This window comes from Vicia villosa, linkage group LG3 (genome assembly GCF_029867415.1).
Source record: "Vicia villosa cultivar HV-30 ecotype Madison, WI linkage group LG3, Vvil1.0, whole genome shotgun sequence".
Classification (NCBI taxonomy): Eukaryota; Viridiplantae; Streptophyta; class Magnoliopsida; order Fabales; family Fabaceae; genus Vicia; species Vicia villosa.
In genome coordinates, this window is record NC_081182.1 from 68,980,501 (window position 1) to 68,996,825 (window position 16,325).

General features: G+C 35.7%; 2 protein-coding genes across 3 annotated transcripts; both read left to right on the plus strand.

Annotated features, from left to right (window-relative positions):
- Positions 1-1,501: 1,501 nt before the first annotated feature.
- On the plus strand, positions 1,502-10,774 carry LOC131656044 (uncharacterized). Of its 2 annotated transcripts, XM_058925827.1 has the most exons (9): positions 1,521-1,630; positions 1,910-2,248; positions 2,325-2,358; positions 2,503-2,733; positions 8,551-8,640; positions 9,499-9,564; positions 9,653-9,744; positions 9,827-9,874; positions 10,246-10,774. In XM_058925827.1, exons 2-9 carry the CDS (start codon positions 1,911-1,913, stop codon positions 10,355-10,357), a joined length of 1,011 nt encoding a protein of 336 aa, XP_058781810.1. In that variant the 5' UTR covers positions 1,521-1,630; position 1,910; the 3' UTR covers positions 10,358-10,774. The 2 variants fall into 2 exon arrangements, with proteins under 2 accessions (XP_058781811.1, XP_058781810.1); XM_058925828.1 differs by lacking the exon at positions 8,551-8,640 and having other exon boundaries at positions 1,502-1,630.
- Positions 10,775-13,820: 3,046 nt separating this feature from the next.
- Positions 13,821-14,264, plus strand: LOC131658268 (uncharacterized). The gene has a single exon (XM_058927580.1). It carries the CDS (start codon positions 13,821-13,823, stop codon positions 14,262-14,264), a length of 444 nt encoding a protein of 147 aa, XP_058783563.1.
- Positions 14,265-16,325: the final 2,061 nt, after the last annotated feature.

Sequence of the window (16,325 nt, forward strand, 5' to 3'; positions counted from 1 at the left end):
CAAAATTTACCGGTTGGCGACATTAGATCATTTACCGACATATTATACACACTTTGTTGCTGGGGCCCTCTCACCTTTCCTTCGTTCAACCCTCGGATCCACGGTGTCCCCATAACTGGAATGTTCCTCCCATCACCAGTACTCCACCTACACCCAAGGATTAACATATCCCTAGCTTACCAAATGCTTCTCCACACAAAACTAGGATTAGAACTAATATTAGCATCGAAAAAGGACGATTGAGGAAAATACCTTGCTTTATATATTCTCGAAACTAAAGAATGCGGGTTAGATAAGAGATGCCACTCTCTCTTCGCCACCATAGCAAGATTAAAGGTTCTAAGATCCCGAAAGCCTATACCTCCTTCTTCCTTTGATCCTGTCAAATACCCCCACTTCATCCATCGGATACCATTTTGATTACTACCACCTCCTCACCAAAAGGAATTAAGCATTTTCTCAATATCGCTCGCAATTCCTTCAGAAAGAATGAAAAGACTCATAATGTAAGAAGGGATTGCTTAAAGCACCGATTTTATCATGACTTCTTTTCCAGCTTTAGAAATCGGCCCCCCCTCCACGAATTAATCTTCTTCCAAATATGATCCTTCACATAACCAAAATCAGCCTTCTTACTTCGACCTATTAGTGACGGGAGCCCCAGATAGGTGCCCTTACCAAGAACATGACGAACCCCCATAATGTTGGCCAGATCCTCCTGAGCAGATAAACTGGTATTCATGCTAAAGAAATCCTCAGATTTAGAGAGATTTATATCTTGCCCAGACGCATCAGCATACAAATTAAGGACCTCCATGATATTATGAACTTGAGTGATATTAGCCCTGCAATACAGAAAACAATCGTCAGCAAAAAGCAGATGAGACACACTACGTGCTCCTCTGCAAATTTGAACCCCATGGATATCCCCACGAGCGACAGCTCCTCTGATTAGGACCGAGAGTCCTTCCGTGATAAGAATAAAAAGGTAAGGGGAAAGGGGATCCCCTTGCCTTAAACCTCTTCTTGGTTGAATAGGTCCAACACTATATGCGTTTACCAGCACAGAATAACTCACTGACGTGACACACATCATCAACCACCGGATCCAATTCTTCGCATAACCCAACCGGCCCAACATACCCCGTAAAAAACCCCAATCAACTCGGTCATAACCCCAGTCAACTCGGTTATTTCCCATTTTCCATCTTAATTGTGATGAATAGCATAGTCTACCTAAGTTTCCGGTGCATAGAATAATATTGCATGTGAATAAATTTCCACGTCCCACACCATGTTCCAACCAAGCAATACGTGTTGATTACTTTAGGACATCCCATCAAGGCTTCAACTCTAACTTGGACCAATCAATTTCATAATTTCACATCCAATACAAAATATCTTTTAAAAACACACGTTTCTTTTCTTCCATTATTTTTTTTATATTTCGACAACACATTTTTCTTCCTTATAGTGACAGATTCATAAAGACTGATGACAAACCTGTAACCGCTTCATTCAACAAAAACCACTCTATTTTTTTTTTTTTTCATTTAGTTTATTTTCCCAAAAGAGAAATATCCCGAACGCGCCATTTCCAGTTTCTTCATCGCTCACATTCCTCCTTAGCGTATGTTTCCACCAATCTTCAATCACCATTCAAGTTTGCATTATCATTTCCTTTTTTACCATGCTTTATTGTGGTGTTTTCTAAATCTGTTATTTGTTACTGGAAATAACTGAATTAGGGTTTTTGTTGGTTGTTTGAAAATTTTACCAGAAGTAGAATAATTTGATAGTAGTGTGCAAGTAAAAGAGTGAACATTTGAGGGGAATTCTGTAATTTAGTGAAATTGGATTTTTATGATGATGATGCTTTTCATTTAGCAATCTTGTTTTTATTTATCAGGATGATGCAACTGAGTGATGCAATTGCAACCAATTCAACCACCCTGAGTTATTGGTTAAATTGGAGGGTTTATCTATGTGTATTATCTGTTTTGCTATGTATGGTTCTTGCATCTTTTACCATCTGGAAGCGTGAGAGTTCAAGGAACCTCACATTTGACAAACGAGAAAACCAGCACGACAGGGATTTGTGTGGTGATGAAGTATGGAAGCCATGCCTTAAAAACATTCATCCTGTTTGTTTGCTAGCTTTTCGAGTTGTTTCATTCTCTTATCTTTTGGCGTGCCTAATTGCCAAACTTCATGTCACCCGTGGCGTAACATTTCACTATTACACTCAGTGAGTATTTTGGATTTCTTTGCTATTTAATTCATAAATTGTGATTGTAAACTGTCTTATTTTTTATTTCTTCCAGGTGGACCTTCACTCTGATTACAATTTATTTTGGGGTATGGCTCTTGATTTTCCTTGGAAGTCTTTAATTGAGCCAATCCTATTCATATACCTCATTTGCACCTTCGTTGTCTACAAGAATTTTAATTTCTGAAGTCTTGACATATTTATGTCTCACAATTTGAACTTTCCTTTTGTAGTGTGGATCTATGCTATCAGTTTATGGGTGTTATATGTATAGAAAATCAACAGACACCAATATTAATGATAATATTACTAGAATCGATGCAGAGCAAGGTCCAGAATTGCCTCTCTTATACCAGGATGCCACAAATGTATCTAGAACGGAGCGCCTAGCTGATTCTCACAATAACATACAAAAGAATCAAATTGCACCCGTCTGGAGTTACATTTTTCATATTTTATTCCAGGTATCAACAAGTATTGAATAGAAAAAAACAAACTTGGGCTTAATGTATGTTGAGAAATTGAGTTATTTGCTTTCCCTTACCTTTTTTAGTGTTCTATGCATTATTGTTCTCTTTTTAAGTGTGATCCGTCGTTTATTCTTCTTTTTCTTTTTATGTTTTTCATCTTGCATTTTCTTAGCTCCTTCAACTGCATGGTTTTGTCGTGTTTTTAATCTTGTGTGAATTCCATGTGCACAATGTTAAAACATGGAAAACATATAAACATGTTTCTCTATATTTCTGTATATTTTTCTGTTACATAGACTACATATATATAGCCTTTAATATGTAATTATAGGAAATTATGACAGTCAGTTAATATTCAAACACAATCCCACATAATATGCAATCATATTATATGGAATCCCTTACCCTATGTAATTATATTAAATAAGGAAAACAATATCCCTATAATTTATCATGCCAACTCACGACAACACTCCCTCTCAAGTTGGTGCGTATGTCTCCAATGCCCAACTTGTTGAGTGAGTTATGAAAATCCCTGCCAGCTACAGCCTTTGTGAGTATATCTGCCAATTGGTCTCCAGACTTGACAAATGGAAACTGCACTATCTTTGCCTCAAGTTTTTGTTTGATAAAATGACGGTCCACTTCGACATGCTTTGTGCGGTCATGTTGAACTGGGTTTTGGGCAATAGCAATGGCTGCTTTATTGTCACAAAATAAATTCATCACTGAAATAGGTGGAAAGCCGACCTCTGTAAGCAATTTCTTTAGCCAAATAAGTTCACACAACCCTTTGGCCATACCTCTAAATTCAGATTCTGCACTGGATAATGCTACTACTTTTTGCTTTTTACTTCTCCATGTGACTAGATTCCCACCAACAAAGGTAAAATAACCCGACGTAGATCTCCTATTAGTTGCACTCCCTGCCCAGTCAGCATCGGTATAACCATTGACCTCCAAGTGATTATTTTTAGAGAACATAAGTCCCTTTCCAGGAGCTGATTTCAAATACCGGATGATTCGCATTACTGCATCCATATGATCTTCACTTGGACAATGCATAAATTGACTCACCACACTCACTGCATAGGCGATATCTGGTCGTGTGTGTGACAAATAAATCAATTTACCAACTAACCTTTGATATCTCTCCTTATTAGTGGGTTTTTGGTCTGGGTATTCTCCTAAATGGTGGTTCTGAACAATAGGAGTGTCAGCAGGCTTACAATCAAGCATGCCAATTTCTGAAAGCAAATCTAATACGTATTTTCTTTGGGATAGAAATATTCCTCGTTTTGATCTAGCCACCTCTATGCCAAGAAAATATTTGAGTCCTCCAAGGTTTTTCATCTCAAATTCATTTGCCAAATGCTTTTGAAGTTTAGATATTTCTTCCTCGTCATCCCCTGTAATTATCATATCATCAACATAAATTATCAACGCTGTTATCTTTTTATTCTGATGTTTCAAAAATAAGGTATGGTCTGAGTGGCTCTGTTTGAAACCAAACTTCTTCATTGCTATGTTGAACCGTCCAAACCATGCACGGGGTGACTGTTTTAAACCATACAACGCCTTTTGTAGTTTACACACGATCTTGGTTTGTGAAGGAACAGTGTACCCAGGTGGGATATCCATATATACTTCCTCTTTCAGGCTGCCATGGAGGAAGGCATTCTTCACATCAAATTGGTGCAATGGCCAATCTAAATTAGCTGCTAGAGAAAGTAGTACCCTAACAGTGTTTAGTTTAGCCACTGGAGAGAAAGTCTCTTGATAGTCAATGCCATAAGTTTGTGTGTACCCCTTTGCTACAAGTCTCGCCTTGTATCTTTCAATGGAACCATCTGCTTTATGTTTGATTGAGAAAACCCATTTGCAACCTACTATTTTCTTCTCTTTTGGCAGCGGAACAAGGTTCCATGTCTTGTTGTCCAGGAGTGAGTCCATCTCTTCTTTTATTGCCTGAACCCATTTGGGATCCTTTAAAGCTTCGTCAATTTTTGTAGGAATATGATCAGAGGACAATTGGTATACAAATGCCTTTAGTGGGTTTGATAATCTTTGCGAAGAAACATGATTTGCAATTGGATGTTTCGATCCTTTTGCCTCATAATCTGGAGAGTACCAATTTGGTGGTTGTCCTCGATTTTTCCTGGAAGGTAAATTATAACCAGAAGGAGTATTGATCATATTTACATGATTATTGGACGAGCTTACCTCAAGAATATTCTCAAGAGATCGGTCATTTGGTACTGTAGAAGGGGGTTCTTCCGAGTCTTCTAGATTAATACCTTCCGTTACATTATCGCTACTTTCAACCGAAGCTCCATGAGTTTCAACTGTATTATTAACAGGAGCAATTGAATCATCTTGGTTCTCAACAACATTATCATTAGATTCAACAGAAGTATCATGACTCTGCTGGCTGTCTAAAGTAAACAAACTTTTCCAATTCTTCTCTTGACTACATATCTCCCTCTGAAGAGGAGAATTTGATGTTGGTGTAGGAAAAAAAGATTCGGACTCCAAGAAAGTAACATCCATGGTAACATATGTCCGTTTTGTAGACGGATTGTAACAATGGTAACCTTTTTGGTGAGTAGCATAACCTAAAAATATACACCGGAGAGCACATGGATCGAGTTTTGTCCGCTGATTTTTATGTAGATGGACGAAGGCTACACATCCAAATACACGAGGAGGCAACATCATAATAGAAGGCAAAGGACCATGTGTTGAGAGCACTTGAAGTGGAGTCTGAAAATTTAACACTCGAGATGGCATTCGATTCATAAGATATACTGCAGTAACAACAGCATCCGCCCAAAAATGACGTGGCACATGGGAGCCAATAAGGAGAGCACGAGCTGTCTCTAAAATATGTCGGTTCTTTCTTTCGGCTACACCATTTTGTTGTGGTGTTTGAGGACATGTAGTTTCATGTACAATTCCATGAGTTTGAAAGTAATGATTAAATTCTTGATTTACGTATTCTCCTCCATTGTCAGATCGGAGAATTCGAACCTTGGCAGAAAATTGAGTTTGAATTAAAGCATGAAACATCCGAAAAATATTGAATACATCATGCTTATGTTTCATGACATAAAGCCAAGTCAGACGCGTACAGTCATCTACAAAAGTGACAAACCACCGAATACCATGTATAGTAGAAATAGGGGACGGCCCCCAAACATCAGAATGTATTAATGCGAAAGGAGTATCACTTTTATTTGAACTAGAAGAATAAGATACATGATGACTCTTAGCAAGAATGCAAGTGTCACATTTCAACTCAAATACATCAAAATCAGAAAATAAATCCGGTAACAAGTGCTTTAAATAATTGAATGATGGATGCCCCAACCGACAATGCCACAACAAAATTTGCTTATACTTGGCCCCCAAAGAATGTCGCATATGGTTTGCTCTGCCCGTGTTGAAATCTTCCATGTAATACAACCCCCCCTTTTTAGTACCACGACCAATGATCTCCTTGGTGAGAATATCCTGAAGAAGACAAAAATGAGGGTATATTAGTGCACAACAATCTAATTCTTCAGTAACCTGGCCAATAGACATCAATTTGTGTGACAACGATGGAACAAGTAAGGTATGTGACAACGAAAGAGAAGGTGAAAGAGCTACAGTTCCAGCTCCAGTAACTGGATATGTAACCCCATTGGCATTAGCAATATTAGTTCTCCTTGGTGGTGTAGAATTGATAAAGTCATTAGGATCATAGGTCATATGATCGGTTGCACCTGAATCAATTATCCATCCATCATAGTCACGTTCAGTTGCACTGATTAATGATAAACCGAGGTTACCTGAATTCTGAGTTGAGGAGCCATAATTTTGTGCCGGTACATTAAAAGATTCAAGTTGTGGCAACAATGATAGCTGTGGTTCTGCATGTGCAATGGCAGCACGTCCCAGCCCACTTTTGGCAGCAGCTTCGCGTGGTTTCTTGGCCTTGTATTCATCCCACCAATCGGGATATCCGTGTAATTTAAAGCATGTTTCGTGAGTGTGCTTAGCATTCCCACAATGCGTACAACCCTCACCTTCAGGTTGAGACTTTAGCTTGCTAAACTTCATATTAGAGGGTGTTGCCTTTTGACTTGCAGTGTGATCACCACTTGCATTCTGACTACGCCCGTGCGACATTAATTTGAGAGACAGTGGCTGGTCAGAGCGGCTTTGTCCGCGGATTTGCCCTCCACTTTGTCCAGCATGTCGTAACACTCCCTTTGAAGCAAGCACCGTACCTGAGGAGATACCTACCGACTCAGTCATCATTACTGTTTGTCGTATATCTTCTCTTCTAACAAACGCGTATGCATGTTCAACTGTCGGAAACGGCTTAATCTGCAGCACATCGCTTCGAACCTTGTCCAACCGATCATCTAGGCCATCAAGGAAGGTGTAGACTCGATCCTCTTGAGTAATCAAATTGAATCTTTTAATATCAGATTCACATGTCATAGGGTTTGGTCGGCGGAAATCAATTTCTCTCCACAGACCTTGGAGGTTGTTGTAGTATGTCTCAATCGATCCTTGTTCTTGTCTAAGTCTTGTGACTTTTCGTTTCAGATCATACACCTGGGAGGTGTCTGTGCCGTCAAAGTAAGTCGTAGCAATCGCATCCCATACTGCTTTTGCGGTAGAAAATCGGATAAAATTGCTGATCAATCCCGGTTCCATGGAGTTGATAAGCCATCCCTTGACAATGGAATTTTCTGTCCTCCATCGCCGATACAAGGGATCCGTCAATTCTGGTTGTGGAAGGTCTCCGTTGATGTAACCCAATTTGTCTTTGCCAGAGATAAACATCTCAACAACTTGGGACCACAGAGCATAGTTGGTATCGTCCAACTTGATGCCGATTTGTGCAGCGGAAGAATCATTTGTTTGTATTTGGGTATGTGTTTGAGGTGGTGTTTGGGTTAGTATTTGAGTCAATTTGGAGGTTAGCTCCTCAAATAGATTGCTGGTAGAGGACCCACCAGTTGGTGGTGTAGTTTCAACGGGGGACTCCATGGTATGTTTGCAGCTAGGTTTCTTAAAGAGAGAAACTTATAAAAACCTTCGCTTTGATACCATGTTAAAACATGGAAAACATATAAACATGTTTCTCTATATTTCTGTATATTTTTCTGTTACATAGACTACATATATATAGCCTTTAATATGTAATTATAGGAAATTATGACAGTCAGTTAATATTCAAACACAATCCCACATAATATATAATATGCAATCATATTATATGGAATCCCTTACCCTATGTAATTATATTAAATAAGGAAAACAATATCCCTATAATTTATCATGCCAACTCACGACTACACACAATAACTACTCCTTGCATTCCTAATCTTTGGTTGTTTAAGCTTTTTATTTCTTTCCCAAAACTTTGTTTGCTTTATGAAACCAAGATACAATTAAGCATGTTTTTCTCCTTGTATCATTTCAAAAATCAAACTCATACATTAAATAAATTAAGGGTAAATGAGTCTATATATGTCTAAATCTATTATTTCGCAATGTATGTGCCCGTCATACCTTAAGGGATCAAAGAACAGGACACAGGGAATAATTTATTGAGCTAAGTCTAGCAGACTAATCTGGGTATTTTGGACCTATTTGCATGAAAAATCGGATAATTTTGCATGTTAATGAAGTTCAACTGAATACCTGAACTTTACATATTACAATTTATAGAGTTTAACCTCTGTCCACGATGATTACAAGGTTGCATTACTGTATCTTGAATTTAATATGTTTCATTATGTATTTAAACAGATTAGTGCAGGAGCCGTCATGTTTACGGATTGCATTTATTGGCTCATTATATTTCCATTCCTTACCCTGAGAGATTATGATTTCAACTTTGTGAGTAGCGACTTTAAATATTTTCATCTTATATTTCTTGCTTCACGCTATGCTATGGCAATCTTTGGTGAATCTCAAATTAATATGTTCTACTTTGACTGGAAACATCAAAATGAGGTTATTGGTTCAATATATATGATCTGATTTGAAATGAATTTGAATTCTTACATCAAGATACATTTTTTTCTCTTTCTTCAGGATCACTAATTTGGAAAGGAAGATTGTAATTCCTATATCTTAAATTATGGGTTACCCTTACTCATTGATCTAACTTTTGTGGTTGAGCTGGGAAAAAAACTTCAATTCTAAGATAGTTTTAGAGTCTATCATAGATTTTTGTCGAGCTTCCCTCATCGTCCATGCTCTAGGAACATTGGGCCTAAACATGACAGAGTGTGATGGAAAATTAGCCTTTATTGCGACCACCCTGCTAGTGAGATTGTTTATTTGCCTTCATGGCAGTGGGAAACCACCTTTAGTGTGCTGGTAAGTTAGTCCAATATCATCTATATATATATGGTCTTTGAAGTCCTCACCTTCACCGAATTTCCAGGGACGAGTTAACACATGTGCCCGAATTCTAAGAATAATCAATATTATTAGGATACTTGTAACATTGGATATCGACATATCGTCCTTGAGGATAATCAAAGTCTTTCCCAACTTGACCCCCAACGTGGCCCTCCGTCTCAGTATTATAAATTTAAAATTTAACTACATATTAAGTAGATTCATCCAATTGGTATTATGGTCTTAATTTAATTGATTTCTATAAGAGTGTCTTCTTCTTTTTTTCTCCCCTCACTTCTACTACATGTTCTAATGATTTTGTCTCATCATTGTTTCCTCCCTGTGCAGATGACAGTGAACATGCATACAGTAAATTTTGTATTGCTCTTTGGCGATGCTGTTTTAAATTGCATGGTGAATGTTTTCATGAACTTTTTAGAATCCTCATTTAGAGTAATTGCAAAAGTCAATGTTAATTTGTTTTTTAACCTACACGTTTCAGCGAATACCTTGGTATGGGATGTCTTTCTTTGTGTTATGGACAGGTGTTTACGTAATTTTTCAGTGGATAGTTCATGCCTGCATCTCAATTTGGTAACGTATGCTAAATTTATTCATGTCAGATTTTGCAGCACAATGGTTTATCTAACAATGGCAACTCTTGTTGTTCTTGCAGGTGGCCTTACCCATTTCTTGATTTGGCATCACCTTATGCACCCTTCTGGTAAACCATTTCATTCTTTATACTTATTAAGTTTTCAAATTAAACGATGAAGTGGAAAAAATATTGCCTGATGCTCTACATTTTAACTCTTGTGGAACTTAAGGCATTATGAGAAAAAGGATTTTCCTTTCCGTGCAAGGTTTTATTCTGGTGATTTTGTAAGTGCAATATGGAAGTGAAGAATCATGAAAAACAGAATGAAAACTTGGTTTAAAATCAATTTTGAGGTCATTACCTTAGCTAGCAAAATATGGCTTTCGTGTCGTGGAATCTTGGACTTTATCCTAGTCCTCATTTTTCTCTTCACTTTTGAATATTTCGTATTAATAAATGCTTAATCCAATTTGTTCTTTGTGTTTTGTGAACTTTAGGTACTTGATGCTGGCATTAATGCATATTCCATGTTATGGCTTCTTTATGCTGATTCTAGAAATGAAACATTATTTCTTATCCAAATGGTTCCCATCCTCGTATCAGTGCTAAAGGTTGAATGGTATCATAGTCGGATTCGATCTTATGCAGTGAAGCCTGTCAAAACCGGATTCACTCTCTTAACTGTTAAAAGTGTTGAAATCTGGTCTGATGTCGGATAATCAGAATGCTCATCTGCCCATGAGTCACAACTCACCACTCATTGCTGTGTTCTTGTGTTCAATGTCACTTGTGTCAACTGAGACTGAGTTATTACTGAAATCCCTTGCTAAAATAGTTTTTAGCAAGAGATGTCATGCTAAAAATTACATGTGTACAATGAAAATAGCTTGAGAAAATAGTTTTCTTAAAGATAATTGAGACATCTCTGTATCCTTACCCATTTCACATTTTGGGATGTTAATATGGCTAAACAGAAGAACATGCAGCAGTTGTATATATAGCATTGTAATCTTGCTTTCCTTTTAATAGACTATGAAAAAAATTATTTGGTCAAAACAAAGTATGTAGTGGAGTTTATTTTATGTCATATTTAAGGAATGATTCTTATCATCAACTTGGTTTGTTTTAGGGTTAGAGAACTGAGTAATTCATGGGGTGTACTACGACACTTAAAGTTAGTACCTGCCCTTTCTCACCCTCCTGAAATTGAACTCCGGATGCATTACAATACAACAATTCAACAATTTTTTTTCATTAGAAACACACCCCCACAAATGAAAAAATATGTCCGGATTTTGGAATTCGGATACACCTTTCGGATTTTGGAATCTAGAAATGTTAAATAGGAAAACTAATTTTGGATTAACTTGCATGTGTAGTACTCTTCATTATCATAACACAAAAACAAATTTCTTTGCATTTTTAATCAAGATTTTCACTTGCAAACAGCATTATATTATATTTCGACATCAAAAGGTAGAAAATTAGTTGGAATTATAGGTAATGTACATTTATATAATTAATCATCAAATGAGTAATCTGGTTTAGTTTCGGCAAAACATGAACTTAGAGTCTAGAAATTGAAATCCGGATTCTATAAGGATTGGTCAAACCCTATTTGTTGAACAGTGATTGAAATTGTCTTATTTCGCAATAATACAATATTAAAACATCGGTCTAGAAATTGAAATCCGGATTCTATAAGGATTGGTCAAAACCTATTTGTTGAACAGTGATTGAAATTGTCTTATTTCGCAATTAAAACATCAATGTCACAATATTATAGTATCAAAATCAGCATAGCGTGATACAAACATCATTTGATTGCAGCATCACAGTACTAGAATATAAATTCAAAGATAGTAGTTTGAGTCGAGATTGACAATATATCTCGGGCGAGATTGAACTTTATTTATCACGAAGTTGTGTGAGTCGATAAAACAAGTCCAGATAGCTCCAAGAATGGTTGTAAATTTAGAAGAACATATGGTATTCTATGTGTTTGTTTAATTTCGAAAAAGATGAAATTTGATACATCCACACATATGGATGAGGTTCACACACACTGAAAAATGTTGTAGTTTGATGATGATTGTGTGATCAAGGAGGGCAAATCAGATATATCTATTATGACATAATGAGAGGAGATTCAAGAAAGATTTTTGAAAGCTGATTATAACATGAAACTACACATTAAAGAGCACGTGCGAAAAATAGTCTATCCAAAAACCACAAATATGAGACCACCCACATAACTGGTAAAAATTAAGGGTGCTCCTAAGAAGGTCAAACCAAAATTGAGTGACAATTAAATCAAGCTTTCTCGATCCTATTTTGCACATGTCACTCACTTTATCCATATTCTCCAATTTCACAATCCAAAAAAAGTTCTATTGAAGGTGCTCGCATAAGCAAACTATCATCTTCATCACTTTTACCAAAAAAGATACACATTGAAGATGTGTTTTTTTGCTTATCACCACCGGTATAGTCTGGTTCGGGGGTTAGTTCTGGCATCAAGTGGGTTCAGTCCCCTCCCGATCGACGTTGCGGGGGATCGAACCGTGGTTCTCCCTATCAAGTCCAACGCCAATCACCACTAGACCAACTAACGATTAGTACATTGAAGAGATGTTTTTTTTACGCATATACTCATTGTCCGGATTGTAAATGTTAAAAGTGATGGTAACTACGATTATCACACTGTTTATGTTTTTCTAGGTAACGAAGAGGAAAATCATACACTTGTCCGTCAACATCTTATCAAAGAGTTAAAGGTCCTACAAGAATCATACACGATGATATATAGGAAAAAGAACAATATGATGAAATTTTCGATGCTTTTATTCCTTGTCTTAACAATGCAACACCAGAGGTAAAATGATTTTGTTTCCCTGAAATGAGTCATCTTATAGCAAATGCATATAATCGAGTGTGTATCGATCTGAAAATATATGATTTCTCAATAACATTTTTCCCATTTTAAAATGGTCCACCTTAAAATCCATTCTAATGCATTATATGTATGGGATGACTTTCAAAATCACAATATTTTGTTCATGTTTAGTTGAAATCAAGATTTCCTATACCACAATATCCCCAAAGTGGACATCTCATTATAAAAAAGCTGAAACTTGGTCGATTACTTTTTTGGATAAGATGGAAGAGTTTTACAAGTTGAGCGATATTGAAAAAGAATGAAAAAAATACTCTTTTTAGTCCTTTAACTTTACCTCTGGGTCCATTTTCGTCCCTCAATTTTAAAAGAGGCCAATTTGATCCTTTAATTATTCAAACAGTGTCACGCTAGTCCTTTCTATTTGCTCTATTAGTCAAAGTAAAATTTAGGGTATAGGTGGCGCAAACGTATCACTGAGGTTGATATGAGGTTACATTAAAAAAAACTGAAAGGCTTTTGTTCATAAATCACACTAAAGGCATATGAACCCTAGCAGAGAAACTAACTCAGACTCAGAAAGGAGGATTCTGCTGCGATTTGCGAAAGGAGGAGAGTAGGAAAAATCAAAAGCTTGTTTGCAGGTGAAGTCACCATTGTTGATTATAGGTTTATTTCACATTATCTTTATGCAATTCTAAACCGTTATAGTTTTAGGGTTTAAGTTTAGATGTTTATGGTTTCTAAAAATCTTTTTGTTGTTAGGGCTCAAGTTTTTAATGTTGCCTTCCTTTTGATTTTAGGGTTTAGTTTGAAATGGAAAAATATTTACATCTTAGAATCCGTCACAATTGTGAATTCATTGATGAGGAATTTAGTGTGTACGAAGGAGGAAAAGTTGTTAATTTGAAAGTGGTGGTTGATAGGTGGAGTTATTTTGAATTGTTAGGTTATAGTGAAAAGACAATATATTATAGGGACCCCACATTTGGGATGAATGTGTTGGTTGATGACAAAGGTGCCTTAGAGATTGTTGATCTTTTTAGGGTGAATATAAGTGTTAATATCTATATTCAACATTGTTTGTCTCAGCTTGAGTATAATGATGATCCCTTTGATGAAATAGAAGTAAATAATGATGACATTGTAGATGAGGGTGAATAAGTGCTTTCTGAAATGTATGAAGAAGTAATTAGTGGGGAGTTGAAGGAAGTTGAGGCAAAGGAATATGAGTTGAAGGAAGCTGAGGCAAATCATGATAATATGCATGGGATTCATGAGGTGCATGATGATGTTAGTTATGATGATACTGAGGATGAGAGCTTTAAGTATCATAGTGCTTTGGAGATAGCTTTTGATGATGATTCTGATGAGTATGATGAATTTGAGGAAGATGAAATTGATTATCTAATTGACTATGAACATAAAGATGATCAAGAGGAAAAACGCAAAAAAGGGAAAGAAAAATGGGAAGAATACAAGGAAGAATTTAAAGGGAGTGGTAATAAGATTGAAGACCTAGAAAGTGGATGGAAAAGTGATGATAGCAGTGGAGTTAGAAAAAGGAAGTTCCTCATTTTCAAGTTGCAAAAGACATGTCCAATTACAAATGGGAGGTAGGGATGTATTTTAGTACTAAAGGTGATTTTAAAGAAGCAATAACCTCATATGCAGTCCAATCTAGTAGAAAATTGAAGTTCACTAAAAATGACAAAATAAAGGTAAGGTTAGAAGTAAAGATGGATGTGAGTGGAAAACATATTATGCTAAGTTGCGAAATGAAGATTATTGGCAACTAAGGATGGTAGTTGACATTCATAGTTGTAGTATAGAGTATAATGTGAAGATGATGAGTACTAAGTAGTTGAGAAAAATGATTCAAAATTCCTTGAAAAACAATCATAGGATGAAGATTAAGGATATAACTGAAAATACACAAAAGATGTGAAATGCAGGGGTCAACAAGACTAAGGCCATAAGAGCTGTATTTGCAGCTAGAGACATGGTTGATGGTTCTTTTCTTGGGGATTATACAATAATTTATGACTATTGTCAAGAGATATTAATAAAAAAACCCAGGGTCAACAGTAAAACTAAATGTTCAACTTGTTCAAGAAGGTATGGATGATCAAAGATTCCATTTTAGAAGGCTATACATATGCCATGTAGCATGTAAGGAGAGCTTCAAGTTATGTAGACATTTCATAGGGCTTTATGGTTGCTTTTTAAAAAGTCTTTGTGGAGGAAAAATTCTGGCAACCATAGGCAGAGATCCCAAAGATCAAAGGCTCCCGGTAGCTTTTGCAGTTGTGAAGTGTGAAAATAAGGATAACTGGACATGGTTTTTAGAGTTTTTTATTGATGACCTTGGAGGTAGAAATTAGTATCTCACATATACATTTATTTATGATCAACAAAAGGTGTGTTATCATTTCTGATTGTGTTGTTATGTTTATGTTTGATGTTATCATTTCTGATTTATGTTATATTTTTTGTTTGTGTTGTTATCATTTTTTATTGCTGAGTCTTTTACCTGCAATGGATGAGCTTCTGCCTAATGTTGAACAGAGATTTTGTGTCAGGCACATGTAGAGTAACTTTAGGAAGAAGTTTCCTAAAAAGATGTTGAAGGAATTTAGCTACTCAACCAACTACTCAACAAGCATCTCAACAATCAACTCACGGAAAAGCAAAGAAGATAACTATCAAGAAGGCATCTCAACCAGCTACTCAAACATCTCAACAATCAACTCATTGGAGGGCAAATAAGATAACTGTTAGGAGGCCATCAATGCCATTTGTACTACCAGGACCTACAACTAGATTGGGTGCAGCCAAGAGTGGAGTTGGGCCAACCATAAGAAGGACTACACCAACAAAAAGAACCACATCAAAGAAGAAAATTTAGTTTAAGTTAGAACTGTATGTTGTCTGGTGTCTGTTGTCTGTTGAACTAAGTTTAAGTTATAATTTAGTTTAAGTTTGAACCTGTGTTCTTATGCAGTGCGTTTTCGATATGTAATGTGTTTTGAAGATATGTTCTTATGCAAAATATGTTATGGATTTTGAACCTATGTTGTAATGCAGAATATTGGTGGTATACACCACTAATGTGTTTTGGTATAGATCAAATGTGCATTGTTTTCTCTGTTTTGGTATAATGTATTTTTGTTTGTTTTAGTTTTATGTGTTATTTAATAATAATAATAATAATAATAATAATAATAATAATAATAATAATAATAATAATAATAATAATAATAATAATAATAATAATAATAATAGAGTTTTGGGTAGTTAAGAAATTAATGGATGTCATATTTTTTAATTGGTTTAGATGATATAATACCATTTTATTATTAATTATTAATTTATTATCAACAATTTTTTATTTTTTATTAATTAATTGGTAAAATTAAGTGTTTAAAATATTCGTGGTTATGTTATAATTTTAAAAGAGAAAATGAGTGATGTACGTCAACCAATCACACACATGCATCCAATTACATCACACTTTTATTTTAAAAAAATTTTAATGACATAATAAATTGTTTGTTTTCTATTGGATGAGAGTGTAAAACTATTTTAGTGCATATCCGTTAAACCCATTTTAAAATAATAATCAAATGAATATGAGAGGTAAAAAAATAAAATAGTTTTTATTAAATTATTAAAAATAGA

Bases quoted from the DNA above. Each gene is read 5' to 3' on its own strand.
- LOC131656044 (XM_058925827.1), top strand. From the start codon at position 1,911: ATGATGCAACTGAGTGATGCAATTGCAACCAATTCAACCACCCTGAGT. The intron at 2,734-8,550 runs GTATCAACAAGT...GTATTTAAACAG, and splicing joins TTTTTCATATTTTATTCCAG to ATTAGTGCAGGAGCCGTCAT. The intron at 9,745-9,826 runs GTAACGTATGCT...TTGTTCTTGCAG, and splicing joins CATGCCTGCATCTCAATTTG to GTGGCCTTACCCATTTCTTG.
- LOC131658268 (XM_058927580.1), top strand. From the start codon at position 13,821: ATGTATGAAGAAGTAATTAGTGGGGAGTTGAAGGAAGTTGAGGCAAAG.